We start from the raw sequence: 14,978 nt of genomic DNA, 5'->3' as shown, positions 1-14,978 counted from the left end.
TTGTCTGATGACAGACAAACGGAATTCGCCATATGGTGGTTTGTTTCTGGTCCTCATCTTGTACATATTATAAGCATTGAGCATGGAAATGTCCAGAAGATGAAAAAAGAGTTTTATGTATGACTTATAACTCTTGCGAACACAATCAGCAAGCCCAATCTGCGTGTCACATTTGTCCACTGAACGTATATTGAGGGTGTAGTCCATCACAGCTGCAGGTTTTAGAATGGGTTCATTGCTTTCTCTATGCTGCCTGCCAGTGTCTGCCATTTCATTAGGGTGAACTGATGACAGCAGTGTGACATCTCGTTTGCCATGCCACCGAAATGCCATGATGTCATTGGCAGCAAATGCCTGCACCTCGCCTCTACGAGTGCCAGCGTCAAACCTGGGCATGTGTTTACGATTTGCACGCACTGCCACACACATCTGTCATGTCCACTCGCAAAAAATCACTGAGTGTGGGGCTTGTGTACCAGTTATCAGTATATAATGTATGCCCCTTACCAAGGTATGGTTCTATCATTGTTCTAACCACATCACCAGAGATGCCCAGTAACTTCCTGGTATTTTCCAATGTATAACTTCCGGTGTACACAATAATATCCAATACCAGACCACTGTAACAATCACAAAGCACAAACAACTTTATACCAAAGCGTTTCCTCTTGCTTGGTATGTACTGCTTGAAAGAGAGTCTTCCTTTGAACAGAATCAAAGACTTGTCAATTACAAGCTTCCTGAAGGGATAAAAATACATATTGAATTTCTCTTTAAGATACACAAACACATTCCTAATCTTATATAACCTGTCGTTTCTGTCAGGCCTGGTTTTGTCTGAGAAGTGAAGCATACGTAACAATAGCACAAATCGATTCACTGGCATTATATCACTGAAACCTGGGGTTGCAATCAGGTGGTCTGTTTACCAGTGTGATTTGACACTGTGCTTAAACACATGTGGCATAAGCATTATTGTGGCAGAGAAAAGATACATCTCAGCCACAGTTGTCTCCTTCCACTGGTGTAGACGTGATTTTGGTGAAAGTGTTTGCCATGGTGTACTTGTAGTATGTGTTGCTTTCCATGACAATACTTTCCATCAAGTGTTCGTCAAAGAATAATTGGAAACGTTCCAGTTCAGTGGCATTGTTCCCCAGTATACAACATGGCCGTATTCCACTTTGGCTTTCATCAAACTGGTGGGGATTTGGAACAAAATTGACAGCTTCCTGCCAATCTGGTCTGCTGGTGGGTACTGGACATTGACAGGTGGTTGTGGTTGTGGAGGTTGGTGTGGTGGGTGGGTGGGGGATGGTGGCCTTTGTTGTAGATCAGCTGAGGCAGCGGCGTGGGTGGCAGCATGGCCCACTTCTGGTGCCTCACGGCCGGCACCACCACTACCACCACCATGCACATTTTCCATCGCAATTACAACACTATCATCGTCATTTTCACTGTCTGTTCCTGTTGTACAGCCATGGGATGTACTCCGAGACGTACTCCCCCTTGGAATAGCATATGGCACACTGCCAGAGCTCATATATCGTTGTATATACTGACGCTTCACTGGGGAATATTGCACTTCACTATCACTACTGGAACTGGTTTGAAGAACTTGTAGTTCATATTCACTATCACTATCATCACAAATGCTAACATCGGAGTCCGGGATTTGGGAAAATAGGAGTTTCCTCTTTGATTCTGGTACAACTGAGCATGAACAAGACGGCCCAGCAGCAGAGGTGGAAGGCTGAGGGTTGTCTGGGTTTTCATCACTATTACCGATTTTATGGTCATTAGTTTCGGTCAAAACCTCACCAAAACCTTGAAACTCATCTTCACTGGCACTTTCATCTGTATTAGAACTGTCACTGGGGAACAAAAGTGTCCCAATTCACCGAGGAGTGAGGAGCTTCTTACCGCGAGGCATGGTGGACAAGGTCTACTAAAATGGCGTTCCACAATGTGGCACTGGGTCCCAGATTTTTTTTCTACTGTGCACACCGACCACACACACCCATTCTCTCACATCTAGGCCTACCTGCCTTTTCCCGAGAGATTTGAAGGCACTAGAATTTGTGTGTACTAGTACGTCGAAAACCCTGGCGCATAAGCCGTACTAGTACGGCCGAAACCCTGAAAGGGTTAAATAAAAAAATGATAGCACTGTACTTTTACGGCAGTGGTGATTCACATTGAACACTTGTATAGGGTATGCTTGGGGCAGCCTACTGTACATGGACTGCATGGATTAACTTCATTTTTTATGTTAAGGAAAGACTTTTTCTTATTTTTTTGTTTTTTGTTGTAAATTACTTCAGTAATGCATTTGGGGGAGCTTTTAATTAAGTTTTTAAGACGGTTGAATGCATATGTGCAGGTAACCACTGGTAAGGCATGGCTGAATGATAAATATTTTTTCATAAAAAAAAAAAAAAGTGGTTTCAGGCTAAATTATTTGAAACAATTTTCAGTGTAAATACATGTATATAAACTAGAGCATAAGTGTAACACTTAGTTTATCAGTATCTTTTAATTCAGTTTTTCTGAACCCATTTATACTGTACCTGACATAATTTCAGGAGCTAAAATATGTTGGTCACTGAGGTGATAAACAGGCCAGATTTTTCTCACTGCAGTGAATGAGTTGGTTTCCATGATTTAACCCCACCAGAAGACTTACTAGTACAGTATAAAGTCTTGTCTGGGCCATTTGAAGAATTGGGACGTTCTTTTAACCCTTTAACTGTCGCAACCCCAAATCCTGAGGTGTCTCCTGGTGTCGCAAAATATTTGAAAAAAAAAAAAAAAAAAATTCTTATGAAATGATAGAGAATCTTTTCCCAATGGTAATGACACCAAATGTATGAAATTTGATGGAAAACTTATGAAATATGCTCTTGTGAAGTTAGCGACCTTGGCAACATTTACGCATTGGCGATTTCGCCCACTTTGAGCCCTATTTTCAGTCAATTTCATTGTTCCAGTCCACCAAACTCATAGCTATTTCTTTAGAACTCAGTTTGTTCTATCGATTGAGTACAAGAAACTGCCCATTTACCGATTTCAGCTACCCAATAAAGTGATCAGAAATTGGCAATTTGGCCAATATCATGCAAATTGGAAATGTCAATTTCAAAATAATAATATAAACCTTGCTATAATGGAATTTTGAAATAACATGCAAAATCTGCTGGGTAAATTGTACTTTAAACATGTTTATTTTCTATGTTTAGAGCAGTACATTTCTAAATTATGTAATGGTACAATATTATATTAGATTCAACACTCGAACAATCCCTCCTGTAAGCTGTTGTATCAAAAGTTTACATAGCACTCATAGCTTGACACTTTAATCCAAGTTTCATATGTTTAATACACAATATACAAATACACCTACCATCCGACTTACGACCGAGTTCGGTTCCGAGAAACCGGTCGTAAGTCGAAATGGTCGTAAGTCGAACTTTACTACTGAATATCAACAAAACATTTTTGTAATGACTTTTTTTTTTGTTTTATTTTGGTATTTCATGTTTACTTTACTTTTTATGCTGTTAGTACTGTATTTTATACTGTAAGGTTTAGGATAAACACTGTGTACAACACAAATACATGTAGTTGTTTATTTCCCAGAAATTTGGCATAAAAAACACGGTCGTAAGTCGAGTGGTCGTAAGTCGAGCAGGTCGTAAGTCGGATGGTAGGTGTACAACCCATTTCAGTTTCCACTATCTTCAGTTATACAAAATTATTATTTTCTCTTACCTGCTTACATCTGAAAGCTGATGCCTACCTAACATTTATTATAAGTACAGTGGCCCCCCTGGATTATGAAATTAAACCGTTCCAGAGAGAGTGACTTAACCCGAATCTGACTTATTCCGAATTAATTTTCCCCATAAGCAATAATGGAAATCCAATTAATTCATTTATGACACCCAAGAGTATTAAAAAAAGTTTTCTACATGAAATATACATTTACCTACACAGAAAACAATGATACATGAAGAATATAACAATAATAACATCACGCTTACCTTTATTGAAGACAGTGTTGTATGGAAGACGGGAGTAGGGGAGAGGATGGAGTTTACAATTGTTAGGAAGGGGAATCCCACTCCATAAAGACTTAAGGTACCAAGTCCTTATCCTGGGTTACTTCCCTCCTTTGTTTTTTAATGCCACAGAATATGTTTTTGCTCTTGGAATAAGCAGAATTCACAAGTAAAACAACTTTGCAGTTTCCTTGCCAAAAAAGCTGATGAAATTTGTATTATCATTTAACAAAGGTCTGCATTTTATATGGTTGAGTAGTTGGTGTATTAAGCAAAGCAAATGGAATGGAAATGAATCAGTTACTTTACAAGTGTGGTTATGAGTGTGGACTGTGGAAAGCAAAGTAATGCAAAGACCATTATCCATATGTAAAGTATATTCCTTATTCCATTCCCTTAATATATATTGACTTCATATAATCAGAACTAATTTAAATATTAGTAAATTCTGTAATTTCTTTTCAGAAAGATGAGTGAATCGCGCATGGAATTTCGTCTGAAGAATACACCTAGTGACTGCATCCAGAGTGTAAAATTTGGGCCGTCTTCATCTCAGTTTCTCTTGGTAGCATCATGGGACAAGAGTGTTCGCCTCTTTGATGTTGTGAACAATAATATGCGACTGCAGTATCAACACTCAGGTCCAGTCCTTGATTGTTGTTTCCAGGCAAGTGGTTACCTAATTGTAGAACAAAAGCAATTATAGTATAAAAAAAAAAAAAAAAGCTACAGTTACACCTACCTTTAGGGACAAACTCTGGTAATAGTGGATACCTGATACAGTAGGGCCCCACTTAAATGGCGGGTTAGGTTCCAGGCTATCGCCTGGAAGCAGAACGCCATATTTTCCATTTATAAATGCATATAAGTGCCAGACAACAGGTTCACACTAAATTATATTAAGTTAGTAATAGAACTAGGCATGAAAAACACACAAAGTAAAATGCATAGTAATAGAACTAGGCATGAAAAACACACAAAGTAAAATGCATACACAGTACATTCATTACTTATCTTAAAGTATTTGTAATCTTAATGTAGGGCGAGAGGTGAGTAGTACTTATTTGTAGGAAGTCAGGTGTAGGTAGCCCTGGCTCCCCGTCTCATATTTAATATACGATATTTAAAACGGCCCAGAGAGTTAAAATACACATACAGTACACTCATTATTTACCTTAAAATGTGTAGTCTTAATGTAGGAAGAGAGGTGAGTAGTACAGTGGACCCTCGCCTAATGAACGCATCGCATAACGTTAAATCCGCCTAGCGATACATTTTAACGCAAAAATTTTGCCTCGGCTAGCGCTAAAAAACTCGCTCAACACGATTCGTTCGAGACGCGTCCACGTGCGGCCTGAGTCTGCCTCACTTGTTCCGTGGGTGCCAGTGTTTACAAGCCAGCCACCGCGGTCGCTTCCAAGCATACAATCGGAACATTTCATATTATCACAACCTTTTTAGTGATTGCACCTGCAAAATAAGTCACCATGGGCCCCAAGAAAGCTTCTAGTGCCAACCCTACAGGAAAAAGGGTGAGAATTACTATGCATATGAAGAAAGAGATCATTGCTAAGTATGAAAGTGGAGTGCGTGTCTCCGAGCTGGCCAGGTTGTACACAAAACCCCAATCAACCATCGCTACTATTGTGGCCAAGAAAACGGCAATCAAGGAAGCTGTTCTTGCCAAAGGTGCAACTTTGTTTTCAAAACAGAGATCGCAAGTGATAGAAGATGTTGAGAGACTGTTATTGGTGTGGATAAACGAAAAACAGATAGCAGGACATAGCATCTCTCAAGCGATCATATGTGAAAAGGCAAGGAAGTTGCATGACGATTTAATTAGAAAAATGCCTGCAACTAGTGGTGATGTGAGTGAATTTAAGGCCAGCAAAGGTTGGTTTGAGAGATTTAAGAATCGTAGTGGCATACATAGTGTGATAAGGCATGGTGAGGCTGCCAGTTCGGACCACAAAGCAGCTAAAAAATATGTGCAGGAATTCAAGGAGTACATAGACAGTGAAGGACTGAAACCTGAACAAGTGTTTAATTGTGACGAAACAGGCCTGTTTCGGAAGAAAATGCCAAGCAGGACCTACATTACTCAGGAGGAAAAGGCACTCCCAGGACATAAGCCTATGAAAGAGAGGCTTACTCTGTTGATGTGTGCTAATGCTAGTGGTGATTGCAAAGTGAAGCCTTTATTGGTGTATCACTCTGAAACTCCCAGTGTGTTCAGGAAAAACAATGTCCTCAAGGCTAATTTGTGTGTGCTGTGGAGGGCAAACAGTAAGGCATGGGTCACTAGGGACTTTTTCTATGACTGGTTATACCATGCATTTGCCCACACTGAAAAATTACCTAATTGAAAAGAAATTAGACCTTAAGTGCCTCCTGGTATTAGACAATGCTCCTGGTCATCCTTCAGACGTGGCAGAGCGACTTTCTGCGGAAATTAGCTTCTTTAAGGTCAAGTTTTTGCCTCTTAATACCACTCCTCTCCTGCAGTCCATGGACCAGCAGGTCATTTCCAACTTCAAGAAACTGTATACAAAAGCTCTGTTTGAAAGGTGCTTTGTAGTGACCTCAGAAACTCAATTGACTCTAAGAGAGTTTTGGAGAGATCACTTTAACATCCTCAATTGTGTAAACATTATAGGTAAGGCTTGGGAGGAAGTGACTAAGAGGACCTTGAACTCTGCTTGGAAGAAACTGTGGCCAGAATGTGTAGACCAAAGGGATTTTGAAGGGTTTGAGGCTAACCCTGGGAATCCTATGCCAGTTGAAGAATCCATTGTGGCATTGGGGAAGTCCTTGGGGTTGGAGGTTAGTGGGGAGGATGTGGAAGAGTTGGTGGAGGAGGACAATGATGAACTAACCACTGATGAGCTGCTGGATCATCTTCAACAGCAAGAGGCCAGACCTGAGGAAACTGGTTCGGAGGAGGGGAGAGAGAAATTGAAGAAGTTGTCTACTTCAAAGGTTAAGGAAATGTGTGCAATGTGGCTTAAAGTGCAAACCTTTTTTGATGAAAATCACCCTCACACAGCTATTGCAAGCCGTGCTAGTGACTATTACACTGACAATGTTGTGAAACACTTTAGGAATGTCATAAAGGAACGGGAGGTACAGGCCTCTATGGACAGATATGTTGTGCAACAGAGGTCCAGTGACTCTCAAGCTGGTCCTAGTGGCATTAAAAGAAGAAGGGAAGTAACCTCGGAAAAGGACTTGCCACCTTGAGTCCTAATGGAAGGGGATTCCCCTTCTAAACATTAACACCATCCACAGTCTCCCCTCCTCCCATCCCATCAATCATCACCAGATCTTCAATAAAGGTAAGTGTCATGTAACTGTGCATGTCTTCTTCAGTTTGTGTTTTTTTTTTTTTTTTTTTTTTCCAACAAGTCGGCCGTCTCCCACCGAGGCAGGGTGACCCAAAAAAGAAAGAAAATCCCGAAAAAGAAAATACTTTCATCATCATTCAACAATTTCACCACACTCACACATTATCACTGCTTTTGCAGAGGTGCTCAGATTACAACAGCTTAGAAGCATGTACGTATAAAGATACACAACATATCCCTCCAATATTAATATTAATTAATATTAATATTACATGTAAAATTTTTTTTTTTTTGTTCATACCTTGGGGTGTCAGGAACGGATTAATTTGATTTCCATTATTTCTTATGGGGAAAATTAATTCGGCTAACGATAATTTCGCCTAACGTTGAGCTCTCAGGAACGGATTAATAGCGTTAGGTGAGGGTCCACTGTATTTATTTGTGGGAAGTCAGTGTAGGTAGCCTGTAGGTGTAGCCCGCCTGGGCTACACCTACCGGCTACCTACATTGTGGCCCAGAGCCGTATTATTAGCATTGACATACCTTGTTCGCTGAATTTAATCGCTTCTAGTAAACTACCTTTAGATGCCATCATAAACGATGGGAGAAGTAATGAATAATTCATGCCGAAAATTGTAAACAAAAGCGGGGTGGGGGAGTGGCTGGGCCAAACGCAGATTCATGCACGTTTTCTCTGGTGCCTGACCAGAGAAAATTTAATGTTGTCCCTCCGCCCGGCTACCACACAGGTTCACAAGTATTATCAGAGCACATATAAAATACGCAATAAATGCCAGACAACAAGTGTACACTAACTTATATTAAGTTAGCAATAGAAATAGGCATTAATAACACAAAAGTAAGATATACACAGAGTACACTTATTACTTACCTTAAAATATTAATATTAATGTGTGAGAGGTGAGTGGCAGGGTGTTTATTGAATAAAATCAGAATGGCACACCATCATCCTCTAACTTGGCACTTAAAGCAAGAGTTTTATGACTCTTTTTATCACAGCTAAGCTTAGACGCCATCATCAATAAGAGCCAACTAGTTAACGAAAGAGTAAACGAGAGAGAAAACAAGATACAGAGTTCAGACAATGTAAGAACACAAACTGAACAGGTAGTGGGTGATCACTTTGTCAGGCGAAACAAATGCGTATTAATGTGTGTGTACTTATAGTTCATTCACGTACGTTTGTAAGAGTTTGTAAAGCTTTTACCTCACAATATTTTTTTTTATTTTAATAATTACCTCACAATACAAATACTCTTACATTGTGTACAAGTTCTACAAGTTAGTATGTACAGAATAAATAAACAGCAACACTCTCATTCTCATGCAACACACCATTTTTAGATGAACAAAGATGATGATATTATCATCGTAATAAAAAAGCGCTAAACCCACAAGTGTCTTGAATTGCTATATATAGAGTACAGGCATACGAAAGGAATATTTTTCTACAGTTATCCCTCAGTGTTTGACTAGAGAAGACGTAATTCTTCCGACACTACCTACACAGCCGCTTTGTAAACAAATCTCATATTTACGTAAATTTTATTTAGTTAGTGTATCATGTTTATATGCTATGTAACGTGTTTCTTATATAATTTTGAGGAAAATATCGTAGATGGATTAATGAAAATGTCTATATTAATGTAAAATAAGACATTTAGTGTGCCCAAGAGTGATGATTATTACGTACTATTGGCGTCATGAGTAGAGAGAGACTTAGTGATTTTAATATGTACCTGCATACCAGCACAGTGTGTAAGTATATTTAGGTACAGGTACACAAGTATAATTATCAGAGTATGTACATATAAAATACACAGTAACTGTAAAACACTTGAAATTTTGGAAAGTTTCCAGACATAATAGATGTGGTCACGGAGAACGTAAACAAACAGTAAAGACCGCCTCCCGTATAGCAAATTTTGATCATAATTTGACATCATAGTATTAGCGGGATGCCGTAAGGGCCCTACTGTATATAATTTTCCTGTGGTGTAGCCAAAGATTCCTGGGAGCAGCAGGCACATAAGTATTACTACCCCATCTGAGTGTATGTTTTGTTTTAGGAGTACCTGGTATATATTTTGTGCCTGTAGTATGGTGCTGTGGATGATAATCAGGTGAATGGTTATTAGGTTTAAGTACTGTTGCATCTGGCAGGTAACTGAATAGGCAACTGCTAGGATCCTGCTTGTTGGAGGGCTACGGGGACTAATAAACCACTGGCTCGTTCCCAACACTGTTATGGTATCTCATTAATCAAATTCCAATTCACTCACCACCAGTTATTGAAGAGTAATGATTGTAATGGTGTTGTGAATGTAAATAAAGAAATGGGTGTTCATGCATGCATATTTGTCCAAGTTTGCATTATGTTGTTGCCTCAATAATTGACTGGTAGATGTGCTTTAACCTTATTAATATGTATTCTAACTCAACTCATTGTATTATTCACTTTGTTAATTAAGCTTATTCCTTTTGTTTACAGGATGCAGTACATGCTTATAGTGGAGGCTTAGATGGTCAGCTCAAGACCTTTGATCTAAACACTAATACAGAATCTGTAGTTGGTGCCCATGAGGCACCAATAAGGTAAGCAGTCATTATATTTGGATTGACTTATTCACTTTGAGGGCTTCCCCATCCTCATAGGCAGGGTTATATCTAGCATCTTCCTTGGATTCCTAAAAATGTGCCTGGAAACATTTTGGTTATTAGGAAAGTGTAACAGTCACTGATGATGAAGAGGGGGACTGAAGGGACTTCAGTCTTCCAAAAATTCTCCCCAAAGCCCTCCAAATAAAAAAAGTAATAATAGTGCTGCTTCAAAACAGTCTCCTAGCTTTCTTTTCCAACATGGCCATCCCCTACTTTCCAAAAGTATGCTGACATCACAATCCGATTATCCCTCCAACTTTAACATTCCCATTCCTTCTTCAGAGTGCAGCCATTGCCCTTCCTTCCTCTAGGATTCAAGTCTGGCTAACTGGTTTCCTTGAATCCCTTCATAAAAGTTACCCTGCTCACACTCCAACAGCACATCCTTAAAAAATACACTTGTTCCCATTAATTCCTATCTAACACATTCACACAAGTCTGCTGGATGCTCAAGCAGGCCTTCTTTGCCAGCCAATTCCTGTTCATCTTTTCTAGATGTCCAAACCTCCTTATCCCCTTTCAACTCGGAATTATTCTCTTGGTCACCTCGCACTGCCATTTAATTTCTAAGCTCTGAATTCTCCACACCACACACAATATCTCTGCCTCCAGCCTTCTTTTTCCAGCAGCATTCAAAACCCATGTCTTCCACCCTTATAAAACTATTGGCTCTGCTTTTGCCTCCATATATAAACATCTTTTTTTTCACTCATACTTCAACAAACCACCCACCTTTTTCCACCCATCTGTTCTATAGTTCACCTCAGCTTTCATTGATCCATTTGCAGACATGTCCATTTTTAAATATCACAATACATGTACATCCACTTCCATACACTTTCCTTCCAATCTGATATTCAATCTTGCTCTTTTCTATGCTCATTTTTAATTTCCTTCTTTTTTATACATTCCCAAATTCATCTACCAACTTTTGTAATTTACTTTCAGAATCCCCTACTGGAATTATCATCAGCAAAGAGCATCCGGGATAACTCCCACTTTGTATCTGATCAAACATCCTTCAAGCCCAACACAACCCCAGTCTATAAATGTTAAAAAAAAAAACATGGTAACATCTCTATCTAATTTCTATTTTCACTGGGAAATAGACCTCCTCCTTACATTCCCTAACTTGAGCCTCCCTTTGTGCATAAAAGCTCTTAACTGCTTACAGTAACCCACCTATGCCATAGATTGGAAACATTTGCCACATGGCTCTGCTATGTGGTAAATGTTTCCAATGTATGGAATATTCTTTTTCTAAATTCATAAATTCGCCAACATCTTGCCCTTATCAAAGTACGGCTCACTTGCATGATTCATTGTAAACACTTGGTCTGTACATCCCTTACCTTTTCTAAAACCCTCACTGCTCCTCTGCAATCTTACTTTGTCTTATTACTAACCTTTCAATAATAACTCTGCCATAAACTTTACCTGGAATACTCAACACTACCATAAACTTTACCTGGAATAATTAGCACTCTACATAAACTTTACCAGGAATGCTCGACAGGCTTCTTTCTTTAAAGAAATCGGCTGTATCCCACTGAGGCAGGGTGGCCCAAAAGGAAAAAATGAAAGTGTCTCCTTTTAAATTTAGTAATACATGCAGAAGAGGTTACTAGTCCCTTGCTCCTGGCATTTTAGTCACCTCTTACGACATGCATGGCTTATGGAGGAAGAATTCTGTTTCACTTCCCTATGGAGATAAGAGGAGATAAACAAGAACTAGTAAGAAAATAGAAGATAACCCAGAGGGGTGTGTATATATATGCTTGTACATGCATGTGTAGTGTGACCTAAGTGTAAATGTAAGTAGAAGTAGCAAGATGTACCTGAAATCTTGCATGTTTGAGACAGAAAAAAGACATGAGCAATCCCACCATCATGTAAAACAATTAAAGGCTTTCGTGTTACACTCACTTGGCAGGATGGTAGTACCTTCCTGGGTGGTTGCTGTCTGCCAACGTACTACGTAGGGCTCGGCAGTCTTCTTTCTTTCAACACACCGGCCATATCCCACCAAGGCAGGTTGGCCCAAAAAGAAAAATGAAAGTTTCTCTTTTAAATTTAGTAATTTATACGGGAGAAGGGGTTACTAGCCCCTTGCTCCCGGCATTTTAGTTGCCTCTTACAACACGCATGGCTTACAGAGGAAGAATTCTGTTCCACTTCCCCATGGAGATAAAAGGAAATAAACAAGAACAAGAACTAGAAAGAAAATAGAAGAACACCCAGAGGGGTGTGTATATATATGTTTGTACAGTGGACCCCCGCATAACGATATTAATCCGTTCATGAGAGCTCATTGTTATGCGAAATTATCGTTATGCGAATGAATTTTCCCCATAAGAAATAATGGAAATCAAATTAATCCGTGCAAGACACCCCAAAGTATGAAAAAAAAAACATTTTTACCACATGAAATATTAATTTTAATACACACAAACTGAAAAAGGCATTCACAATTACATGACACTTACCTTTATTGAAGATCTGGTGATGATTGATGGGATGGGAGGAGGAGAGAGTCTTAGTGTTTAGAAGGGGAATCCCCTTCCATTAAGACTTGAGGTGTCAAGTCCTTTTCTGGGGATACTTCCCTTCTTCTTTTAATGCCACTAGGACCAGCTTCAGAGTCACTGGACTTTTGTCGTACAACATATCTGTTCATAGAGGCCTGTACCTCTCGTTCCTTTATGACTTCCCTAAAGTGTTTCACAACTTTGTCAGTGTAATAGTCACCAGCACGGCTTGCAATAGCTGTGTGAGGGTGATTTTCATCCATAAAGGTTTGCACTTTCAGCCACATTGCACAGATTTCCTTAATCTTTGTAGTAGGCAACTTCTTCAATTTCTCTCTCCCCTCCTCCGAACCAGTTTCCTCAGGTCTGGCCTCTTGCTGTTGAAGTTGATCTAGCAGCTCATCAGTGGTTAGTTCTTCATTGTCCTCCTCCACCAACTCTTCCACATCATCCCCACTAACCTCCAACCCCAAGGACTTCCCCAATGCCACAATTGATTCCTCAACTGGCATAGGATTCCTAGGGTTAGCCTCAAACCCTTCAAAATCCCTTTGGTCTACACATTCTGGCCACAGTTTCTTCCAAGCAGAGTTCAAGGTCCTCTTAGTCACTCCCTCCCAAGCCTTACCTATAAGGTTTACACAATTGAGGATATTAAAGTGCTCTCTCCAAAACTCTCTTAGAGTCAGTTGAGTTTCTGAGGTCACTACAAAGCACCTTTCAAACAGAGCTTTTGTGTACAGTTTTTTGAAGTTTGCAATAACCTGTTGGTCCTTGGGCTGCAGGAGAGGAGTGGTATTAGGAGGCAAAAACTTGACCTTAATGAAGCTCATGTCCCCATAAAGTCGCTCTGCCACGTCTGTAGGATGACCAGGGGCATTGTCTAACACCAGGAGGCACATAAGGTCTAATTTCTTTTCAGTTAGGTAATCTTTCACATTGGGGGCAAATGCATGGTGTAACCAGTCATAGAAAAAGTCCCTAGTGACCCATGTCTTACTGTTTGCTCTCCACAGTACACACAAATTAGCAAATTAGCCTTGAGGATACTCTTTTGCCTGAACACTCTGGGAGTTTCTGAGTGATACACTAATAAAGGCTTCACTTTGCAATCACCACTAGCATTGGAACACATCAACAGAGTAAGCCTGTCTTTCATAGGCTTATGTCCTGGGAGTGCCTTTTCCTCCTCAGTAATGTAGGTCCTGCTTGGCATTTTCTTCCAAAACAGGCCTGTTTCATCACAATTAAACACTTGTTCAGGTTTCAGTCCTTCACTGTCTATGTACTCCTTGAATTCCTGCACATATTCTTCAGCTGCTTTGTGGTCCGAACTGGCAGCCTCACCATGCCTTATCACACTATGTATGCCACTACGCTTCTTAAATCTCTCAAACCAACCTTTGCTGGCCTTAAATTCACTCACATCATCACTAGTTGCAGGCATTTTTTTAATTAAATCCTGATGCAACTTCCTAGCCTTTTCACTTATGATCACTTGAGAGATGCTATCTCCTGCTATCTGTTTTTCATTTATCCACACCAATAAGAGTCTCTCAACATCTTCCATCACTTGCGATCTCTGTTTCGAAAACACAGTTGAACCTTAGGCAAGAACAGCTTCCTTGATTGCCTTTTTGTTGTCCACAATAGTAGCGATAGTTGATTGGGGTTTATTATACAACCTGGTCAGCTCGGAGACACGCACTCCACTTACATACTTATCAATGATCTCTTTCTTCATCTCTATAGTAATTCTCACCCTTATTCCTGTAGGGTTGGCACTAGAAGCTTTCTTGGGGCCCATGGTGACTTATTTTGCAGATAAAATCACCAAAAACACTGTAATAATACGAAATGTTCCGATTGTATGCTTGGATGTTACCGCAGAGGCTGGCTGGTAAACAATGCCACCGGCGGAACATGTGAGGCTGGCTAAGGCCGCACATTAGACGCGTCTCGGACGAACAGCGTTGAGCGGATATTTTAGCGGTATGCGAGGCAAAATCTTAGCGATAAAATGTATCGGTATGCGGATTTAACGTTATGTAAGGCCAACGGTATGCGGGGGTCCACTGTACATGTATGTGTAGTGTGACCTAAGTGCAAGTAGAAGTAGCAAGACATACCTGAAATCTTGTATGTTTATGAGACAGACAAAAGACACCAGCAATCCTACCATCATGTAAAACAATTACAAGCTTTTGTTTTACATTCACTTGGCAGGATGGTAGTACCTTTCTGGGTGGTTGCTGTCTGCCAACCTACTACGTAGGGCTTGGCAGTCTTCTTCTTCTTCTTTCAACACACCGGCCGTATCCCACCGAGGCGGGGTGGCCCAAAAGGAAAAACGAAAGTTTCTC

At 40.1% G+C, this 14,978-nt stretch overlaps 1 protein-coding gene across 2 annotated transcripts in view; it reads left to right on the top strand.

The window, feature by feature from the left end:
* Nucleotides 1-14,978, top strand: part of Bub3 (mitotic checkpoint protein Bub3) — a 123,659-nt gene that overhangs the window by 20,076 nt on the left and 88,605 nt on the right. For both annotated transcript variants that reach the window (XM_070099955.1, XM_070099954.1), the window contains 2 exons: nt 4,527-4,728; nt 9,918-10,021. In XM_070099955.1, the coding sequence (XP_069956056.1) occupies nt 4,527-4,728; nt 9,918-10,021 (306 nt within the window). The remainder of the gene's footprint in view (nt 1-4,526; nt 4,729-9,917; nt 10,022-14,978) is intronic.

The sequence above is a fragment of the Cherax quadricarinatus genome, chromosome 70 (assembly GCF_038502225.1).
Source record: "Cherax quadricarinatus isolate ZL_2023a chromosome 70, ASM3850222v1, whole genome shotgun sequence".
NCBI lineage: Eukaryota > Metazoa > Arthropoda > Malacostraca > Decapoda > Parastacidae > Cherax > Cherax quadricarinatus.
This window is presented reverse-complemented; position numbering and strand designations above follow the sequence as displayed.